This window comes from Psittacula echo (assembly GCF_963264785.1).
Source record: "Psittacula echo genome assembly, chromosome: 3".
In the NCBI taxonomy this organism is placed as follows: domain Eukaryota; kingdom Metazoa; phylum Chordata; class Aves; order Psittaciformes; family Psittacidae; genus Psittacula; species Psittacula echo.
The window spans coordinates 9,283,836-9,300,444 of NC_137736.1; the positions used below are offsets into that span (position 1 = coordinate 9,283,836).

At 47.7% G+C, this 16,609-nt stretch overlaps 1 protein-coding gene across 1 annotated transcript; it reads left to right on the forward strand.

Annotated features, from left to right (window-relative positions):
* The first annotated feature begins 3 nt into the window (after positions 1 to 3).
* Positions 4 to 8,974, forward strand: LOC308218298 (cystatin-A-like). The gene is made up of 4 exons (XM_080612213.1): positions 4 to 128; positions 3,844 to 4,030; positions 6,991 to 7,092; positions 8,806 to 8,974. Exons 2-4 carry the CDS (start codon positions 3,965 to 3,967, stop codon positions 8,932 to 8,934), a joined length of 297 nt encoding a protein of 98 aa, XP_080468339.1. The 5' UTR covers positions 4 to 128; positions 3,844 to 3,964; the 3' UTR covers positions 8,935 to 8,974.
* The last annotated feature ends 7,635 nt before the right edge of the window (positions 8,975 to 16,609 follow it).

Below are 16,609 nucleotides of genomic sequence, written 5' to 3' on the forward strand. Positions count from 1 at the left end.
GCACTGAGAAGTTGAATTACTCTGTTTAGTTTGCTCTGAGCACAGAGGGATATCTCTTACAGTACATGGCAAATCGCATGGATCAGAGGCTGTTTGAGTCTTGCTGTTGAACTTAGTGGAACGTTAAGGTGAGTTGCTGGAATTGCATGCTATGCTTTGGAGCACAGGGAAGGAGAAAATGAATTTGCTGGTTTTTTTGAGTACTTAAGATCTGCCTGTGAAGGGGGATGTTTTGTGATCGTATGCTAATGGCACTGGTATGACCTGTGGGCCATACTAAACAAAGGCAGGTAAAATCTCTGTCTAGTGACCCCTGTCCATTCTAGGATCGTGCTTAATCTGCGATTGAATCCTGCTTCAACTGTACCATCAAGGTAGTCACAGCATTACTGGGCTGCTTGATGTCATATGAGAATGAAATCATTCACCCCACAGATACCAGGATTTCATCTTTTTCCTGTTTCTAAGTTTTATTTCTGCAAGGAAAGGCACAACTGGTGCCCCTACCCAAAGTTGAGATTTCCTGCAGGTGGCTTGCCCCACTGCTGGGGCTTCCCCATTGCTTGGACGTGGTAAATATAGGTGAGCAGATCCTGTTTGCTTGGGTCATCCTTTCAAGTGTGAGCTGCTTTTTTCCTTCTGTGAAATAGAGATGTGTTTTTTCTGGCACTCGCTGCTGTTGTCCTCTGCAGCGTGTAGGCATGGAAGACTGATGAAATAGGTAACCTCTTTACAGGAAATTTTTAAGAATAGAATTTGGTTGTCTTGGAGCAGACTGAGGGGAAGCAGCTCTTTACTGGTACAAGAGACTCAGCACAGTCTTTTGGACATGACAGTTTTGTGCTGCTGAAGTTTAGGTTTCTATTAGTCCTCCCTGATGTACAGCATCAGAAATCTGAAATCAGTGTGAGTAGCAGGAGGGCAGACCTTTATTGCAGAGCAGCATATTGGAAGTCAAGGCTGTTGTTACTGTGATGATGACAAACAGATCTTCAGTTGGTAGATGGAGGGCTGCTTTCTTTTGGCAGCTCTTAAAATGGTGCAGACTGTGTGTCATTTCATCCAGTCACAATTACATGCCTTGTCACTGTGAAACCAGAAGACTGACCTACTGACTTCGGTTTCACAATCATTCCTACAGAGCTGACTTAATTTCTGGTTTAATAATAACTCATAAATTCATAACCCTTGGGTTTGGGTTTTGTTTGCTTTGTGTTGTACTCATGTTTTTATTGCCTGTAACTTCTGCTTCCTAAAATTGCTTATACAGGACCACAGAATAGTGGCCTGCAAGCTATAGACATTTATTTCTTCATTACTGGGTTAGTGCAAGATGTTACTTGGCTTTAGAACTATAAAGTGCTGTTCTCCCAGCACAGATTTTCCAAGTTAAGAGCAGTACAGTTATGTGAAGAGAAGTTGCCATTGTGCCAGTGGTGAGTGTAGGCTGGAATGGCATGTAACATCAAACAGGTCTCCAATATCGAAGTGTAGACTCTCACTGGCTTGTCAATGTTGCGCAAGAGATGGGGATGGCTGTTCTTTTCAAAACAGCGTTCCAAATGCTGTTTCAGTACATCCAAAGCTTAATAATTAGGTGTAGATGAGGTTGCCTTGGAGAGTCCACTGCCACTGATCATCTTTGATAGCAGGTCTTTGAAACATCAAAAGTTCAGTGACTTCAATGAACTACATGTGCAGGATGAGTACTGCATCCAAATCTTAGAAATATCACTGGATTTTGGGGGATGACCATTAGCATTCCCATGGCAAAACCCAGATTTGCCTGTGTAATCTTTAGCATCAGCTTGCTGACAATTAGTGTTGTTTTTCCTTCCCTTCTGCACAAATGTGTGCATTCTGGAAGAAAAAAAAAGAAGTTCTTACGCTTGGAAGTCAAAACCCAGCAAACCCAGAAATACAGAATCCAGTGAATAATTTCCATACAACATGAACATTCTTGGTTTCACACCTACCGGATTAAAATTTAATTCTCTTAGTCTTTGTGTTCATGTATATTTCCTACTAATCAGAATCAAGAGTTCTCCAGGGAAGTAGTGCTGCCATGGGGATCTTATCAACATCCCTTCCCAAGCGAGTTAGATCTGCATCCTGGTGAGTGGAGAGGTTTATAAAATACCCTGGTGCAGCACTGATGCCGTGTGATTGTTGACACATCCCATGGCTTCTGGCCTCAGTAAGGTGAGCTGGCTCTTCCAGTTAGTTGGCTTATCTGTCCTCCTGTGCGAATAAGATGCGTGGTAGGGACATGTTGGAAGATGATCAGCATTGAGTGAATCAGCAGGGTCTTGTGCAACGCAAAGCATTTGAGCTCATCAGCTTGAATTGTTGTTAACTCCCTGAACTGGGCCTTGAGGAGCTCCTGATCTCAAGCAGTGAATTCGGAGAATGTGGCAGAATCCCAGTTTTAACACTTACCTTCATTTGCAAGGACTGGGAACACTTTTTGTTCAGAAAGATGTTGTCTCAGGGCAACTGTTTTTTCTCAAATGCCTTTCATCCACTCTCCTGACACTAACACTGCTGTTCAGAATTTGGGAAGTTCTGCACCATCTTTATCGGTAACATGCTGTTACTTTCATCTATATACTGTTGAGTGTAGGTCCTTTACAGCCCCAGTTTCTCAATCTCGGGTCCTTTGTACCAAGAACAGGCCTTGAAGTTAGATATGAAGCCCTTGTTTACAGTCTGTTGCATCGCTTGACATCTGAGGAGTGTTGGGAACCTGGTGAGGACACCGATAAGTGTGTGCTACACAGCCACCATTGCTGTGGCCATGAACATGCTTGTTTCTAGGAAATTCCCTAATGCTGATTCCAGCAGAAACGCCCATTGCCTTTGTGCAGCACATACCCCCATGTACTCACCCCTAGGGACTAAGATTGCCTGGTCTCTTGCTGCTTCTTTGGTCCTAGCTCTGGAACAGCATTCCTGCCACTTGTTGGAGAGGGGGGTGGCAGGAATACCAAAGAGGAGTAGGTTTTTTCTGTGGTCTTGAGGTGTTGGTTCTTCCTTACCAGCTGGGGCTGCTAACACTTGCCGGCAGTAGATTGAGTGTGTTTTGAGCTTTGTACGTTCATGTATGGTCACGAATGTGACTGTCATATGTTTGACTGTAACAGTATGTTACAAATTCCAGCTCTGTGTGAAATATAAATACCTTGAGCAGCTATTGCACACACACAACTGCTGTAGTGAGAGGGATCATACTTTGTCTGCCAGGAAATTGGCACAAGAGTTTCATAAAAACCTGTAACTAGTACTCCATATTCAGTTGTTATTATGATTGCAGCATCAGGTTTGATGTGAAAGCAGCAGAAATAACTTATTTGCAGTTCTTGAACCTAGGATTTAATTTTTTTCCCCTTCTGTTTCTAGTGTTTACCTTGGCTCCTTTCTGGTTAGGCAGATGGTAGTATAGTCACTAAAACTAAAATGCTATCTGCTTCAGTTTCTCGCTTGCAAGGATACTGAGTCAGTACAATTTCAGTAAGGAAATTACTGCATGCTTTCTTCTGATCTTGAATGGTGTTGGGAAATACTAGGCGTGACTCTAATCCATTTCCTAAGCACAGGGACTAGTCATCTGCACATAGGTGGAGGGGCAAGAAGTTCTAATTGTGGCCCAAACCAACTGTCTTAAGATGTGGGTAGCTGGGGGCTGTTGCTTGCTTTTCTTATTGATGTGGAGCCTATACACACTTTAGATTTTAAAGTGGTTCTTACATTTAGTATTATCAGTGGTTTGTGTTGCTTTTTTCCCCCCTTTTCCCCATTTGTCTCCTTCTCCAGTTCAGTAATGGTAGGCTCCATGTGTTACAGGTCACGTGATTCCATGACACATGTGTATGTATATATACAAGATGCCTGCTGAGTCTGCTCAGACTGCACTAAACTTCCCTCTTCAGAACCACCCAGCATTTCAGAGAAGTTACCTGCCACTATGATGCCTGGGGGCTTATCTGAGACCAAGCCTGCTACTCCAGAAGTCCAGCATATTGTTAACCAGGTGAGTTGTGAATATCTAAAGATGAATTCTCTGTCCGGAGGCTTGTGTAAAGGCTGGGAGACCAGATGGTGATAATGATCCAGTGTTAAAAGTGAAGAAGCTAGTGCTGAACGTCTGAATTCCCTTGCCTGCCAGTGTTTTCTCAGCATTCTGCATAGGCCGTGCTCTGGTAAGACTGAGGTGAACCATTCTCTGTCTCATCCTTGCAAGGGATAGTACTACTGGCTTCCTTCAGTTTATAATGTTCATGTATACTTCTAAGGCCAGCTCTGTTATGCCAGCACTGAGGTCACTTGTTTGAAATTAAAGTTGTTATATTTGAGAGGAGAAGATTGTACTTGGCAGAATTAATTCCTCATTGAAGGACACAGATAGGGCAAACCATGTGGTAGTATGCAATAAAGACATACACATGACAAGGCTATGGATAAATGGCATGTTCTCTGTTGGTACCTCTGGAGTGTTTTCTGGAGTCACGGCTAAGATGTAGAGCCTGCTAGGGAGCCTGGCAGCATGAGTCTAGTTGCACGGTGGTTGGTTGCTTCAGTCCCGCTCTGGAAGCAGCTGTGTGAGCAACACTTCTGCAGATCCTCTAATGCCCTGCAGTGCAGCAGCTCTTAGAAGTGCATGAAGTGTGTCCTGAGGAGTGCGAGGGGATTGGGAAGGCTCCTTTTGTGGTGCACCCAACCAATCACCTTCACCCTCCCAGCTCTGAAAGAATTGCTCATCCCTCTTTGGCAACAGCATGAAGTGTAATTTATGCCCTCCTTGAGGAAATAAAAATAGGAAGTAGTGAAGATGAACATACTGGTCGATACTGCTGCACACACCTTATGTGCAGGGCTCCCTGCTTCCTCCTTTGCTGTGCCATAGAGGACAGAGTTTGCACCAGCACCATTCCATATCTCCTGCTACCTTGCAGGCTGAGGCCAGGCAACGATGAAGCCAAACTTAAGGTGAGCTGGGCTGTGCATGTGGAAGGGCAGAGCCACCAGGAGATATCTGTAAATAGGCTGTGTAGGCTGGTGTCAGAGTACTTCGACCAGGTTCTTTGAGATATTCCACATATGGAGGGTATACTGTTTAATATCTAATTTACTTATTTGATACTATTTGATGGCACATGAGGCTTTTGATTTAGCAGAGTGATACAAATATACTGGTAGCACAATACAGATATATTAGTCCTAGCAAATAGGGCAGTTGGAATACAGCAGTTGGTGTGATACCACCAATGTGATCTCCATGTGGTCACTTTAGTATACTCATTGTCATGACACTAGGCATCCTCAGTCACCAGGAAGGAGTACATGGATTGAAGCCAGTTCAAACCTGCTGTTGTCTTCAAAATTCTTTAGTTCATAGTCAGGCAGAGTGCTGTATTCACTCCCCCCATACTGGTCTGCTTACCTCTGCGATGTGTTCACATTCTTTTAATGAACTCAGAGTTACACCACCAGTTGATCCACTCAACTGACATAGCTATTTATCTAAAACAAATACTTTCTGATCCCCTTTTTGTTCAGATAAAGTCAGCCTTTGCACAGTTACACCCTGCATTTTCTGAGTTTCATAGGCACATCACTCTTGCCCAGCTCCTCTGAGTCACCTTCCATTGTAGAAGAAGATTTATAGTTTTTCCTGAAACACATAAAGTGTAGGGCAACATTTAGGTTCATTACCAATTACATTGGTACTGTCCTCTCAGAGATTAAATAGTCCTGTAATTACTAGGCTAAAAGGGCAGGGGACTAGCAAGTGAGATAGGTCTGAGCAGCAGGGGAAGTCTGGCCCTGTGTCTGAGGCATCATAGAATCATAGACTGGTTTGGGTTGGAAAGCACCTTGAGATTATCCAGTTCCAACCCCGTGCTATGAGTAGGGATGCCTCACACTAGACGATGTCACCCAAGACTCAGTCCAACATGGCCTTGAACAGTGCCAGGAATGGAGCATTTACCCCTTCTTTGGGCTGCCTGTGCCAGCGCCTCACCACGCTCACAGTAAAGAACTTCTTCTTTATATCTTACCTGAATTTCCCCTGTTTCAGTTTGAACCCATCAAGCCTCATCCTATTGCTAAAGTCCCTGATGAAGAGTCCCTCTCCAGCAACCTTGTAGGCCCCTTCAGATACTGGAAACTGCTCTGAGGTCTCCACACAGCTTCTCTTCTCCAGGCTGAACAGCTCCAATCTTCTTCTTCAGAACAGGAGAGAGCTTTCACTGGTGTCCCGTTCCCCTTCCCCCCCCCCCCCCCCACCTTCACCCCCAACAAAGGCTTTCATATAATTCTGTAAAGAAAATATTCTGCAGGAACAAACCTTATGTTGGGGCAATCCTGCTGTGCTTCCAGCCAGATAACAGCGTCACCCTTTCATGATGCAATTGTGTGGGATTTATGCTCTGCTAAGCAAAGCAGCAGCTCATATGATTTGAGGGAAGTTGCGAAGAGCACCTGCAGACCTTGGGATGCCCAAGGTCCATCTGCTCTTGGGACTGCATAATTATTTACTTAAGCCTCTGCCTTGTCTTCCTTGTAGTGACCCTTAGTGAGCTTGGCAATGTTATTTATTCAGTTATTAACACTTTTTTGGAAATATCTGTGTCAACAGTCTGTAGATATCTGAACTGCGTATTTTAAGATCCACAGGGCTTAAACTGGGTACTGTTCATAAACATCCAACCTGAGCTGAGCATGAATGCTGTCATCACAGAGCATTGTTTCTTCTGGAATGCTATAGCCCAGGAACTACATCAGCTAGAAAGTCTTAAGTCTCGGGGGATTTTAAAGAATGCTGGAGGCAATGATAGGGAAAAGGGCTGGAGGTCTTGGTGTAAATAGAATTATTTTGGGGGTTTTGGGTTTAGTTCATAAAGGGTGTGGTTTGAAAGGATGAAAACTGGAGTGGTAGATAGGAAAGAAATATGAACCTGCCAACTATTTTTCCCTTTCTTTTTACAGGTGAAGCCACAATTGGAAAGCAGGGAAAACAGGACATATGGCATCTTTAAAGCCATAGTATATAAGACTCAGGTGGTCGCTGGGATAAACTACTTTATTAAGGTTTGTATATGTTACAGGAGCTTTGTAATTATGGTTTGTAGTTAAACAATAGAGGTGACTTGAATAGTGGCTTATAACAAGAAAGGGAAGCAAATTTAGTAGGAAATCACCTGATGTGACTAACAGATGCTTATAAAATTCCTGTATTTGTCACTTTTGTAGAACAGGAATATGAAAACTTGTAAAACATGCACTGTGCTGCTTCAGATGTGAATAGTCAGTTTCTTAGGATCATCTCAAAGACTATGGATTGCCTTATCAGCTCAAATTATTTAGTCTCAACTCTGCCCTCCTGTATCCTTTTCAAGGCATAGTAGCTTTCCTGTTGGGTCTGTGTCCTCCAGTTGTGTTTATTGTGATGAATTTGAGGTCAGTCTGGGGCTCTGTTGGACAGTTAGAGTGAATTTTTTACTGTAATGCAAGCATCCCATACTCTGCAGACTAGTTTTTCATGCAAGCATGTGTGTTGATGTTCTGATTCTGTGTCATGTGCTGCAGAGGTACAGCCTGCCTGTCAGTTCTTCCTGTACTGTCAAACCCTCCCCCTTTCTGTTGCAGAGCTAAAACGGATAATACTTAACTTGGAACCCTCTGATAGCATCGTCCTCTACTAGGAAACCTTACCCAAGGATTTGAGGAACTTTCAGCTGGGCATATTTGCAACTGATGGCTGGAAAGCATTGCTTAGTGGCAGGCTGGCTTTCTGGAAGTAGAGCTGACTTTGCATGTGACTGCTGTATCTTAACTCCACTGTGTGCAGACACATGCCCGGCAGGATATGCTCCCTTGACAAGGCTCAGAATCTCCATTAATTAAATTGACAGATTGGGCAGATAGTAATTGTGCAGAGAGACATTATGAGCATTTGCTCCACACTTCTCATATTTAGTTGAACCCAGGAATGACAGATACTGCCAAACCTTCCTCTTTCCCAAGCCCTTCCTGAAAGTAACTCTTAAGAGTTATTTCTGTTCTGTGAGCACCATGAATTCTATTGACAGACTACCTATTGTATGACTAGTCTCAGCTGTACTTACATCAGTGATGTTTTTCCTTCCTTTGGTCCTGTGAGATGTGCTTTTGTGGACAAAGTACTGAGTGATGAAGAGGAACAATTTACAGGAAGGCTGCAGTAAAGCCAGAAGTCATGCCCAGTTGCGTTTCTTCACTTCGTGCCATCTTACTGCTGACCTAGGCAATGTAAAATACTTGTCTGCTGTTCATGCTAAGCCTCATGACCAAACTGCTCAGAAATGAAGATTGACATGTTACTGAACTGGGAGGAAATCCCATTTATGACACTGAAAATGGATTATTTGTCTCCTCTTTCCCATTCTGGCAAGTGACAGGAAACAGTTACTCATTTTAGCATTAATTGGGATGAGCTCTGTGACAAGATTCATTACTTTATACTTCTGAATTTTCCACATCACTAGTATTTTACCGGAAGAGCTCAGATGTAATCCAGACCAAAACAAACCTAGTGCCACGTTGCAGCCACCAGAAAGCATGTAGCAACTTCTTGGTGCGTAAGGCATTAAACTTGCCGTTCATACTATATAATCGGGTTAAGAGCTGTTGAAGTAAAAATGGACATACTCCTAAAATTAAGCTCCTGAGCAAAGATCTTCTTCCAAGTATATAAAGAACATCCTTTTGTTTGAACCTGCTTTGAACCCGTGATCCTCACTTTCCCCCTGTTTTGGTTTCTAGGTCCAAGTTTCTGATACTGACTACGTCCACTTAAAGGTGTTTCAGAGCCTTCCTCAAGAGAACCAAGGTCCCAGCCTTGATGGTTTCCAAACTGGCAAAACCAGAGACGATCCTCTGACCTACTTCTGAGACACAAGGAGGAATGGTGTCTTACTTCCACAAGTTGCATGTGGATTCTGCCTGTGTCAGTAAACGCATGAATGCAAAATAAGTTTTGAATGTTTATGAAGTTTAATGTACTGTGTGTCATATCTAGGTTTGCTGCCTGCCTGAAGCTCCAATAGCCTATGAAATACTAACCAAGGCTGTTTCCACTACCTGAGCTACTATAGCTAAGACAGAGCACACCCATTTCAGTCTCTCTTTCCAAAGCACTGTCAGGCATCCTCTGAAGACAAAACTTGGGCCTCCCCAGTACAATTCAGGCAATAACAGCCTAAATATGTCAGCATGTGGTTTACTTTAAGCACATTAAATACAGATTATTTGCCATGCAGAAAGTGTGTGAGGTGGATCAGATGGATAGATTAGATAGATAATTTCTGGCCTGGGTGAACTGAGAAACCAAACTGTGTCCCCTTGTAAGTGCAGCATCACTGTACAGAAGCAGGGTGGAGGGAAGGAATCAGCTCCTTGAAGGAGCAGAAAGATGCCCTCTGCCACAGAGCAGCATTCAGCCCCTGGCGCAGGGAGTGATGTCCTGATTCAGAATGTGCTTTCCTGGAGACCTGGGGAGCTCATGCCCTTTTTTTACCTTTTGGGTAGCATCAGCCACCTGCAATGAGACCAGTTTTCAACTGAGCTCTGAAGCACCAAGAAAAGAGGGCAAACCCAATCCACAACAAAAATACTTCCCATTGCCAGTTAGCAGCTGCTGAGGTAGGGGCATGTACCTTACCTGCTAGGGAGCTGGGTTCAAAGTACAAGACATTAAACAGGTTTCAGGCCATGCCTTCCTTGTATTCATATTTTGGTGTTATAGTGAAGGATGGATGTGTAACTGGCACAGGTGTCTAGTGTGGAGGAAAATGTGGCAGCTGCCCCTTTCTCTTCATGCCAGTATCCTTGGTCAGATGCTTTAGTTCCTCAAAGTGTTCAGAGAACCTTTGGACTCCTGGGAGTAGTCCTTCCCTCATGCAGCTAATACAGTTTCCACAAGAGCTCAGAACTGCAGCCTAATGTTAGCAACTCTTTAAGATGCAGCAAGTCTCTCATTATCACCACTGACATCCTCTCACAGCATTTGGAGGTAGTGCTCAGCTTTTTGAACCATGGAAACTCTTTGGGGTGGGGAGTTACCAGCACCAAAAAAGACTGTCTCCAAACCCACTATTCTAGCAAAACAAGAAGTGCTATAATAAGTCAGAGTTAGTGCTCCCTTTATTCCATGTTGGGAGGGGGGTGGGGACTCCTTGGCCTGATATGAGCAAAAGCATGTTAGCCTCTCAATAACCAGGAGGCAGAACGTGCTGCTTCTAAGCAGTTCTGGTTATACAGGCACACAGAGCACATCTGCAACACAAAGCCCTGTAACGCGCATGTAAGCCCACTGTGCCCTCTCCTCGCAAAGCTGCTCATCATCCTGCGGCCAAGGACGTACAGCAGCGTCACCTCAAGGAGGGCTGTTGCCAGTTCAGAGGGCAGCAACCCCTGCCCAACCTCCAACCTACACAAGACAAACATCAAAACTTCCAAGTCTGGCTACGAGAGTTTCTGAGCAGGTGTAAATGAGTTGCATAAGCACAGAGATAAACCCAAACCCCATCACAGACTGGGTGTGGTTGGAAGGGTCTGCGGGAGCTCAGAGTCCCCAGCTCCTCTGCTCACAGCAAGATCAATGAAAACAGGTGGCTAAGGACTATGGGCAGCCAGAATTCCAGTGCTCTCCATCGATGGAGCTTCTCTGGGCAACCTGGTCCTGTCTGACTTCAACTCTGGCACTTGTTGAAGGGGAGAAAAGCACTGTGTGTGTGTGTGTGATGGCTTCCATGGGGTTCCGTGGCCTCGCCCACTTGAACACAGGGCGTTCCAGATTCAGCCACATCTGTGATCACCATGGTCACCATGTCCCCATATCCCCAGCACTCTCCCCGTGGCCACTGTATCCCCAGCACATTCCCTGTGGTCACCGTGTCCCCCCATGTGCGGGCAGGTGGCCCTGTACCACAAGATGGCCGAGAAGGCCGAGGACATCCGACAGCCTCGAGCACATCGTCTGTAGGAGGAGCCCCCAGAGCACCCTCCTGAGCCCCCAACAACTCCTGAGACCTGAACCGGCCTTGACTGAGCCCCGAGCCCCCGTGTGGCGGTCACCCTCACAGCAGCCAGCCCAGCCTTGGGTGAAGCAGGTAAACGTGGTCAAGGTTAGCCCCGAGACCACCCCTCAAAAGGAGATACCAAAGAGAACAGCGGGCTTTTGCAGACCATCGGTGTCAAACACCAGGCTGCAGGGAGTTCTAGCTTTGGGTGGCCATCGTTCTCTGAGGTGGTGAGCTGCTGACATTTGTTCTCTCCCTAACCTGTGGGGCTCCCAAACCCGCCCGGACGCGTTCCTCTGTAACGTGCACTCGGGGGCCCTGCCTGAGCAGGGGGTTGTAGGAGACGCTCTCCAGAGCTCCCTTCCAGCCCTGGCGCTTCTGTGTGATTTGACGTCAGCTTTCCAGCCAGCAGAGCTGAAGCTCCCCCTGCTGTACGAGCAACGCAACAACGTGTGCTGCCAGCGTTCGCTGGAGCTGCACCGCTCGAGCCAGAGCCCCCCTTCGCAGCATCACCTCTGCTCCTCTCTGCCAGCCGAAACCCAAGAAGACACCGGAACGGGCCGCAGCATGTATGAAATCCCCTCTGCTGACCTTGGCCCGTCTGGCTCCAGAGGCGGACCCAGCTCCAAGAGCGAGGGCGCTACCTCAGCATTTGCCTTTATTTGGGCAGCGCCTGAAAGGGCGGGCAGCGCTTGTGAGCGAGTGAGTGAGGCAGCGTTTGTGAGAGAAGCAGTGGAGAAGCGGAGGGCGAGTGGCAGGCTGCGCTTGTGACTGAGCCCGTGAGGGAGCAGGGAACGAGCGGGTGGGATATGCTTGAGAGTGAGGCAGCGCTTGTGAGTGGGTCAGGGTTTGTGAGGGCAGAGCACCTGTGAGCGGAGAGTGCTTGTGCAGGAAGAGCACTTATGAGTGGAGCAGTGCTTGTGAGTGCAGCAGTGCTTGTGAGAGTGCTTGTGAGTGGAGCAGTGCTTGTGAGAGTGCTTGTGAGTGGTGCAGTGCTTGTGAGAGTGCTTGTGAGTGGTGCAGTGCTCATGAGTGGTGCACTGCTCGTGAGAGCACTCGTGAGGGGAGAGCGCTCGTGATTGGAGAGCTCTCGTGAGAGGAGAGCGCTCGTGAGTGGTGCAGTGCTCGTGAGTGCAGAGGGCTACTGAACTGAGGAGCGCCATTGAGCGCTCATGAAAGAAGAGGGCTCGTAAGAGAAGAATGCTCGTGAGTGCAGAGCAGTGCTCGTGAGGGGAGAGCGCTCGTGAGGGGAGAGCGCTCGTGAGGGGAGAGTGCTCGTGAGTGGATCAGCGATGGAGCCGAGGCTGAGTGAGCAGGCTGGAGGCATGGCCAGGCCGTGTGAGGACATGCGGCTTGGGACACTTGCTGCTGTGGTGGCTTCTGAACTTTCTGCATAAGTCCTGAGGGTGGCCGCGTGGCACAGACCCTTGCTGAGCCCTCCGCTTTTTCTCCTCCCTATTTTTCTGCTGCCCAGGATGGGGAGGAGAGTCAAAAGAATGTAAACCCAATGGGTTGATTTAAGAACAATCCAGTAACTAAGGGACCTGCTGGGCATCCTGATAACCTTGCTCTGCTGCAGCTGAAACTGAGCAGCTCTGATATCTCCACTGCCATCTCCAGGGCTGCCTTCCCAGCCAGGCCCTAGGCACCCTTCACAGTGAAGGGGGAGCAGAAACAGTATCTCAAAGAGTCTTCTTGCCAGTGACATGCAGGGAAGGCAAGTGGTGAGAAACGTTTGTAGCTGTCAAGAGTCAGCCTACACACTATGGTCTTTGGTGTCTGTGACATCAAATCTGACTGTTTGTGTGAGGAGTTCACTCCTTTTTTTTTTTTTTTCTTTAAAATAGGCAAATGATGGGCACAGACTATGAACTGAATTTTTACTACTTGATTTGCTACTGCCCTTCAAATCAGTCCACATCACCTGATATTCAGAAAGATGCCTTTCAAATAATACCTGTGGGAACAAGGGAGAAACGTCTCCAGCTTTCCCATATCTCAGTTCTATTCCAACCACATCCAGGGCAGCACCAGGCTCTCACCATTTGTGGCCAGCAGTATGGGTGGCTGTAAGAAGCCAGGAGGTCGCTGTGGATTCTGTACAGGGACAGAAGCATCAATCTCATGCTTGGATCAGGCATTTACATTTTGCTACGTGCCTCAGGAGCTTCTGATAGTCCTGTCTGGCCTGACAAAGAAAAAGAATCATATGGAAAGCAAAACACTTCCAAAGCTGCCTCTTCTGCTGGGAGAGAATGGAAATGTCCCTGTGGAGCTGGAAGTGCTATTTGTGTGTGATGTGCTGCTGCTGTGGGAACAGAATCTGCAACCAGCAGAGTAGGAGCAGATTTGCATCCCAGGTGAGTTGCTTGTGGATGTGATGGGGTGAATATTTGCTTTTTTCCCCGTCAGAATGGCTTACAAAGTGTTCATGCATTGCAGGGCTCTCTTGAACTCTGATTTCTTCTCCTAATGTGAAAGTCTTTTAGTGGTTAGAGAGGAAGTTGCTGTGATGGAGGTGAATTATGCTTGCAGTTACAGACTTGGTTTTGTTCTTGCAGGTCCTGTGACATCGCTGTCGCATGGGACGTTACTGTAGACGCTTGTGATCCCTCAGAGGACAACAATCCCTTCTGCTTTGTATCCTGGAGCAATCCTTCCCAACATATATCCATCTCAGGGTGAGTTCTTTTGGGGTTTCTCTTCAGTAATGTGTGTGTGTGTTGTGAGTTGCAGTTTGCCTGCTCTCTGCACTGCTCCAGCACAGTGTCACGGGCATGTGTGCCATCATGACACATGACAGAAAGACTGGCTGAGAAGGTAACAGCCTGGGCAGGCCAGAGAGTAAAACTGGTATCAAACTCCATCCTCAGCATGAGGCCAGGATTTATGTTGCAGCAGGGATTTCTGGCTCTAAATGCTGGGAACTCATCCAGTACAAATACCAGGTGGGAGCTGCAAGGGGATCCTGCCATGAGCGGGTCCTCGGGTGAGCTGTGGGTCCTGCCATGCCCCAGGCAAACCCCATGGCGTGTGGGAGGTGTCTGTGCCTGGCAGAGAGTAGCAGAGAGAGAGGTGGTGCAGCCCTGGTAGCGCTGGGGTAGGAGGTGGTGGGGCCTGGGCTGTGGTGTGGCAGCGGGAGCTGTGTCCAGGGTCCCCTGTTATGCAATTAATGCCTTTTTGGTGTGTTTTTGTGTTTTAATGTCCCCATGTGACGCGAGCGCTGCTGGATTTGCACATCCCGCAATGAGACACGTTCTTCAATGACTTGTCTGCGCCATACCCAGAATATTTCCAGCCCTGGACAAGCCAGGATGGTTTGGGCTGCACAGGCTGAACATTCCTGCACACCTGGGCATGAGCTTGGCATCGGAACCCCCAGCCTGAATGAGTCAGTGACTGAGATTCCTGGGGAGTCTCCATAGAGCAGGGGCAGAGACCAAAGGGAGTTGCAGCTCATTAATGCCTTAATGCCGGTGAGCAGCCAAAGGCACTCAACTGCTTCCACCTGCCTTCTGCTGCTGGCTTTGTCCATAGCTGCCTCTGCTTCCCCGCTCTGGCTGTGACTGCGGGCTCCCTCCTCCAGGTACAGACCCTGTCTGGTTTCTGCTCCCCAGCTCTTCCCTGTAGCAGCTACCAGGAGGACAGACCTCTGTAGCCTGGCGCTGGCTCTGCTGCAGCCAGGGATAGCTCGGACCGGTGAGTGTGGGAGAGGCTGCTGGAGGAAACTGGTTTCCACTGCAGCGAGGAGCACGGCCCCGAGGTGGAGAGGACACCCCGGTGAGGGCGCACAGGGGCGTCTGGGAGGTGGGAGTGGGCGCTGTCGGGGTCCGACCCCGACCCCAGGTGCTGGTGGCTGCTGGCCGCAGTCTGGGGCTACCGGGGTCGGTCTGTGCCGCTGCTGCCGCAGGGGGCAGGAGGGTTTTCAGCCAGCTCCTGGCTCTTGCCCTCCGTTCCGGGGAGAACTGGGACATTCTTGGGTCCTGGCCCCGCTTCTCCCTCCCCGGCTGCCCCGGGCTGCGGGACCAGGTTGTGGGGCCGGGCAGAGCTGCCAGGGTTGGCCTGGGAGCAGCTCCAGGGCTCTTTGTGCCGGGCTGTGCTGCCAGGAGCTGACTGTGCTATGTCTGTCCTTGCACAGGGATGGGCAAATGGATGAGCAGAGGAGCCCCAGCAGCAGCCGGGCTGCCTGTGCCGAGGCCGATGCTGCTGCCTGGCCGGTGATAGTGCGAGGAGTGTGCAGCTCCAGTGCAGACATGGCCACAGGTTGGGGGGTTGGGCCCTGTTTTGATTTTGGGTTTGTTTTGGGGTTGGGTTTGGTTGGTTTGGGTTTTGTTTTGCTTGTTTGGATGTTGCTTGTTTGACTTGAGTTTGGGTTTTGATTTGGGTTTGGGTTGGTTTGTGTGTTGGTTCAGCAGGTCCCCTTTTCTTGCAGCCGCAGCTCCTGGACATCTCCAGTTCAGTTTTGGATCCACCTCATTTACAGCTCCTGTTGGTTCCTGCTCTGGGTTCAGATCCAGCTTATGAATGGCTTCAGCTCCTGGTTGTCATGGCTGCAGCTCATTTGCAGCTTCAGGTCAGTGGTTTCTGCCCCCACAACAGCTCAATTTTTTAGTTTTTTCTTCCAGCTCCAGCTCATTTATGGCTTGGGCTCAACTGCAGCTTCACTTCTCTGTTTCTGCCCTTCTTTTTTTTTCAGGCCCAGCTCCTGGGTGGCCCCAGTTGCATTGTGGCTGCAGCTTGTGTCCATCTCCAGCCCCTTTTGCTGCCTCAGCCTCTCCTCAGCTGCAGCTGATCTTCACACCCCAGTGTGAGCAGCCCCAGCCCATTACAGCTTGTGCTTCTTGAAATGAGCCTGGCTTGTGGTGAACACTGCTGCCCCTCTGGATGCCAGAGAGAGACTCTTCATTAGGGACTGTAGCAATAGCACAAGGGGTGATGGGTTCAAACTTGAACAGGGGAAGTTCAGATTAGATATAAGGAAAAAGTTCTTTACTGTGAGGGTGGTGAGGCACTGGAACAGGCTGCCCAAAGAAGTGGTAAACGCCAACAGGAATTTTCAATGAAAAGCACTTAGAATGAAGCAATGTATTCCTGTTTGGTGGACTCTCAAACACAAAGAGAAGAGATGATGTTCACCTCTTTTTTGAACTAGCATACAATCTGATATGTTTACCTAAAAAGGTGACAGCAAGAGATGCACAGTGATAGCCTACAATTGCCATTTCCAAATAAGCTGTCAGAGTTTTACTAGAAAAAAGATACTCGAAGTCAGTGTAGGAATGGACTAAAACAAATCTGGAACTCCAAGATGATGGCAATAAAGGCTGAAAGGAGGCATAGAAGTTCCTACATAAGAGTTGAGCACCCCCAGTTGTCAGATTAGACTAAGCATAGGATATTCAAAAGGCCTTGGTATAAGCTGGTGCCAACAATAAATAGATTTTGAAGGCATCTTTATGATGCTGTCAAAAAAAGGCAGTGACAGCACACTCGGGTGGGAATGGGAGAGGCCATAAATACTTGGTAAACAGAAACACATAGTAAGT

What these genes read in the sequence shown, in the direction of transcription:
- LOC308218298 (XM_080612213.1), top strand. Translation starts at nt 3,965, where the DNA reads ATGATGCCTGGGGGCTTATCTGAGACCAAGCCTGCTACTCCAGAAGTC. An exon ending in TCCAGCATATTGTTAACCAG is followed by an intron (nt 4,031 to 6,990) that starts GTGAGTTGTGAA and finishes TTCTTTTTACAG; the next exon opens with GTGAAGCCACAATTGGAAAG. An exon ending in GGATAAACTACTTTATTAAG is followed by an intron (nt 7,093 to 8,805) that starts GTTTGTATATGT and finishes TTTGGTTTCTAG; the next exon opens with GTCCAAGTTTCTGATACTGA.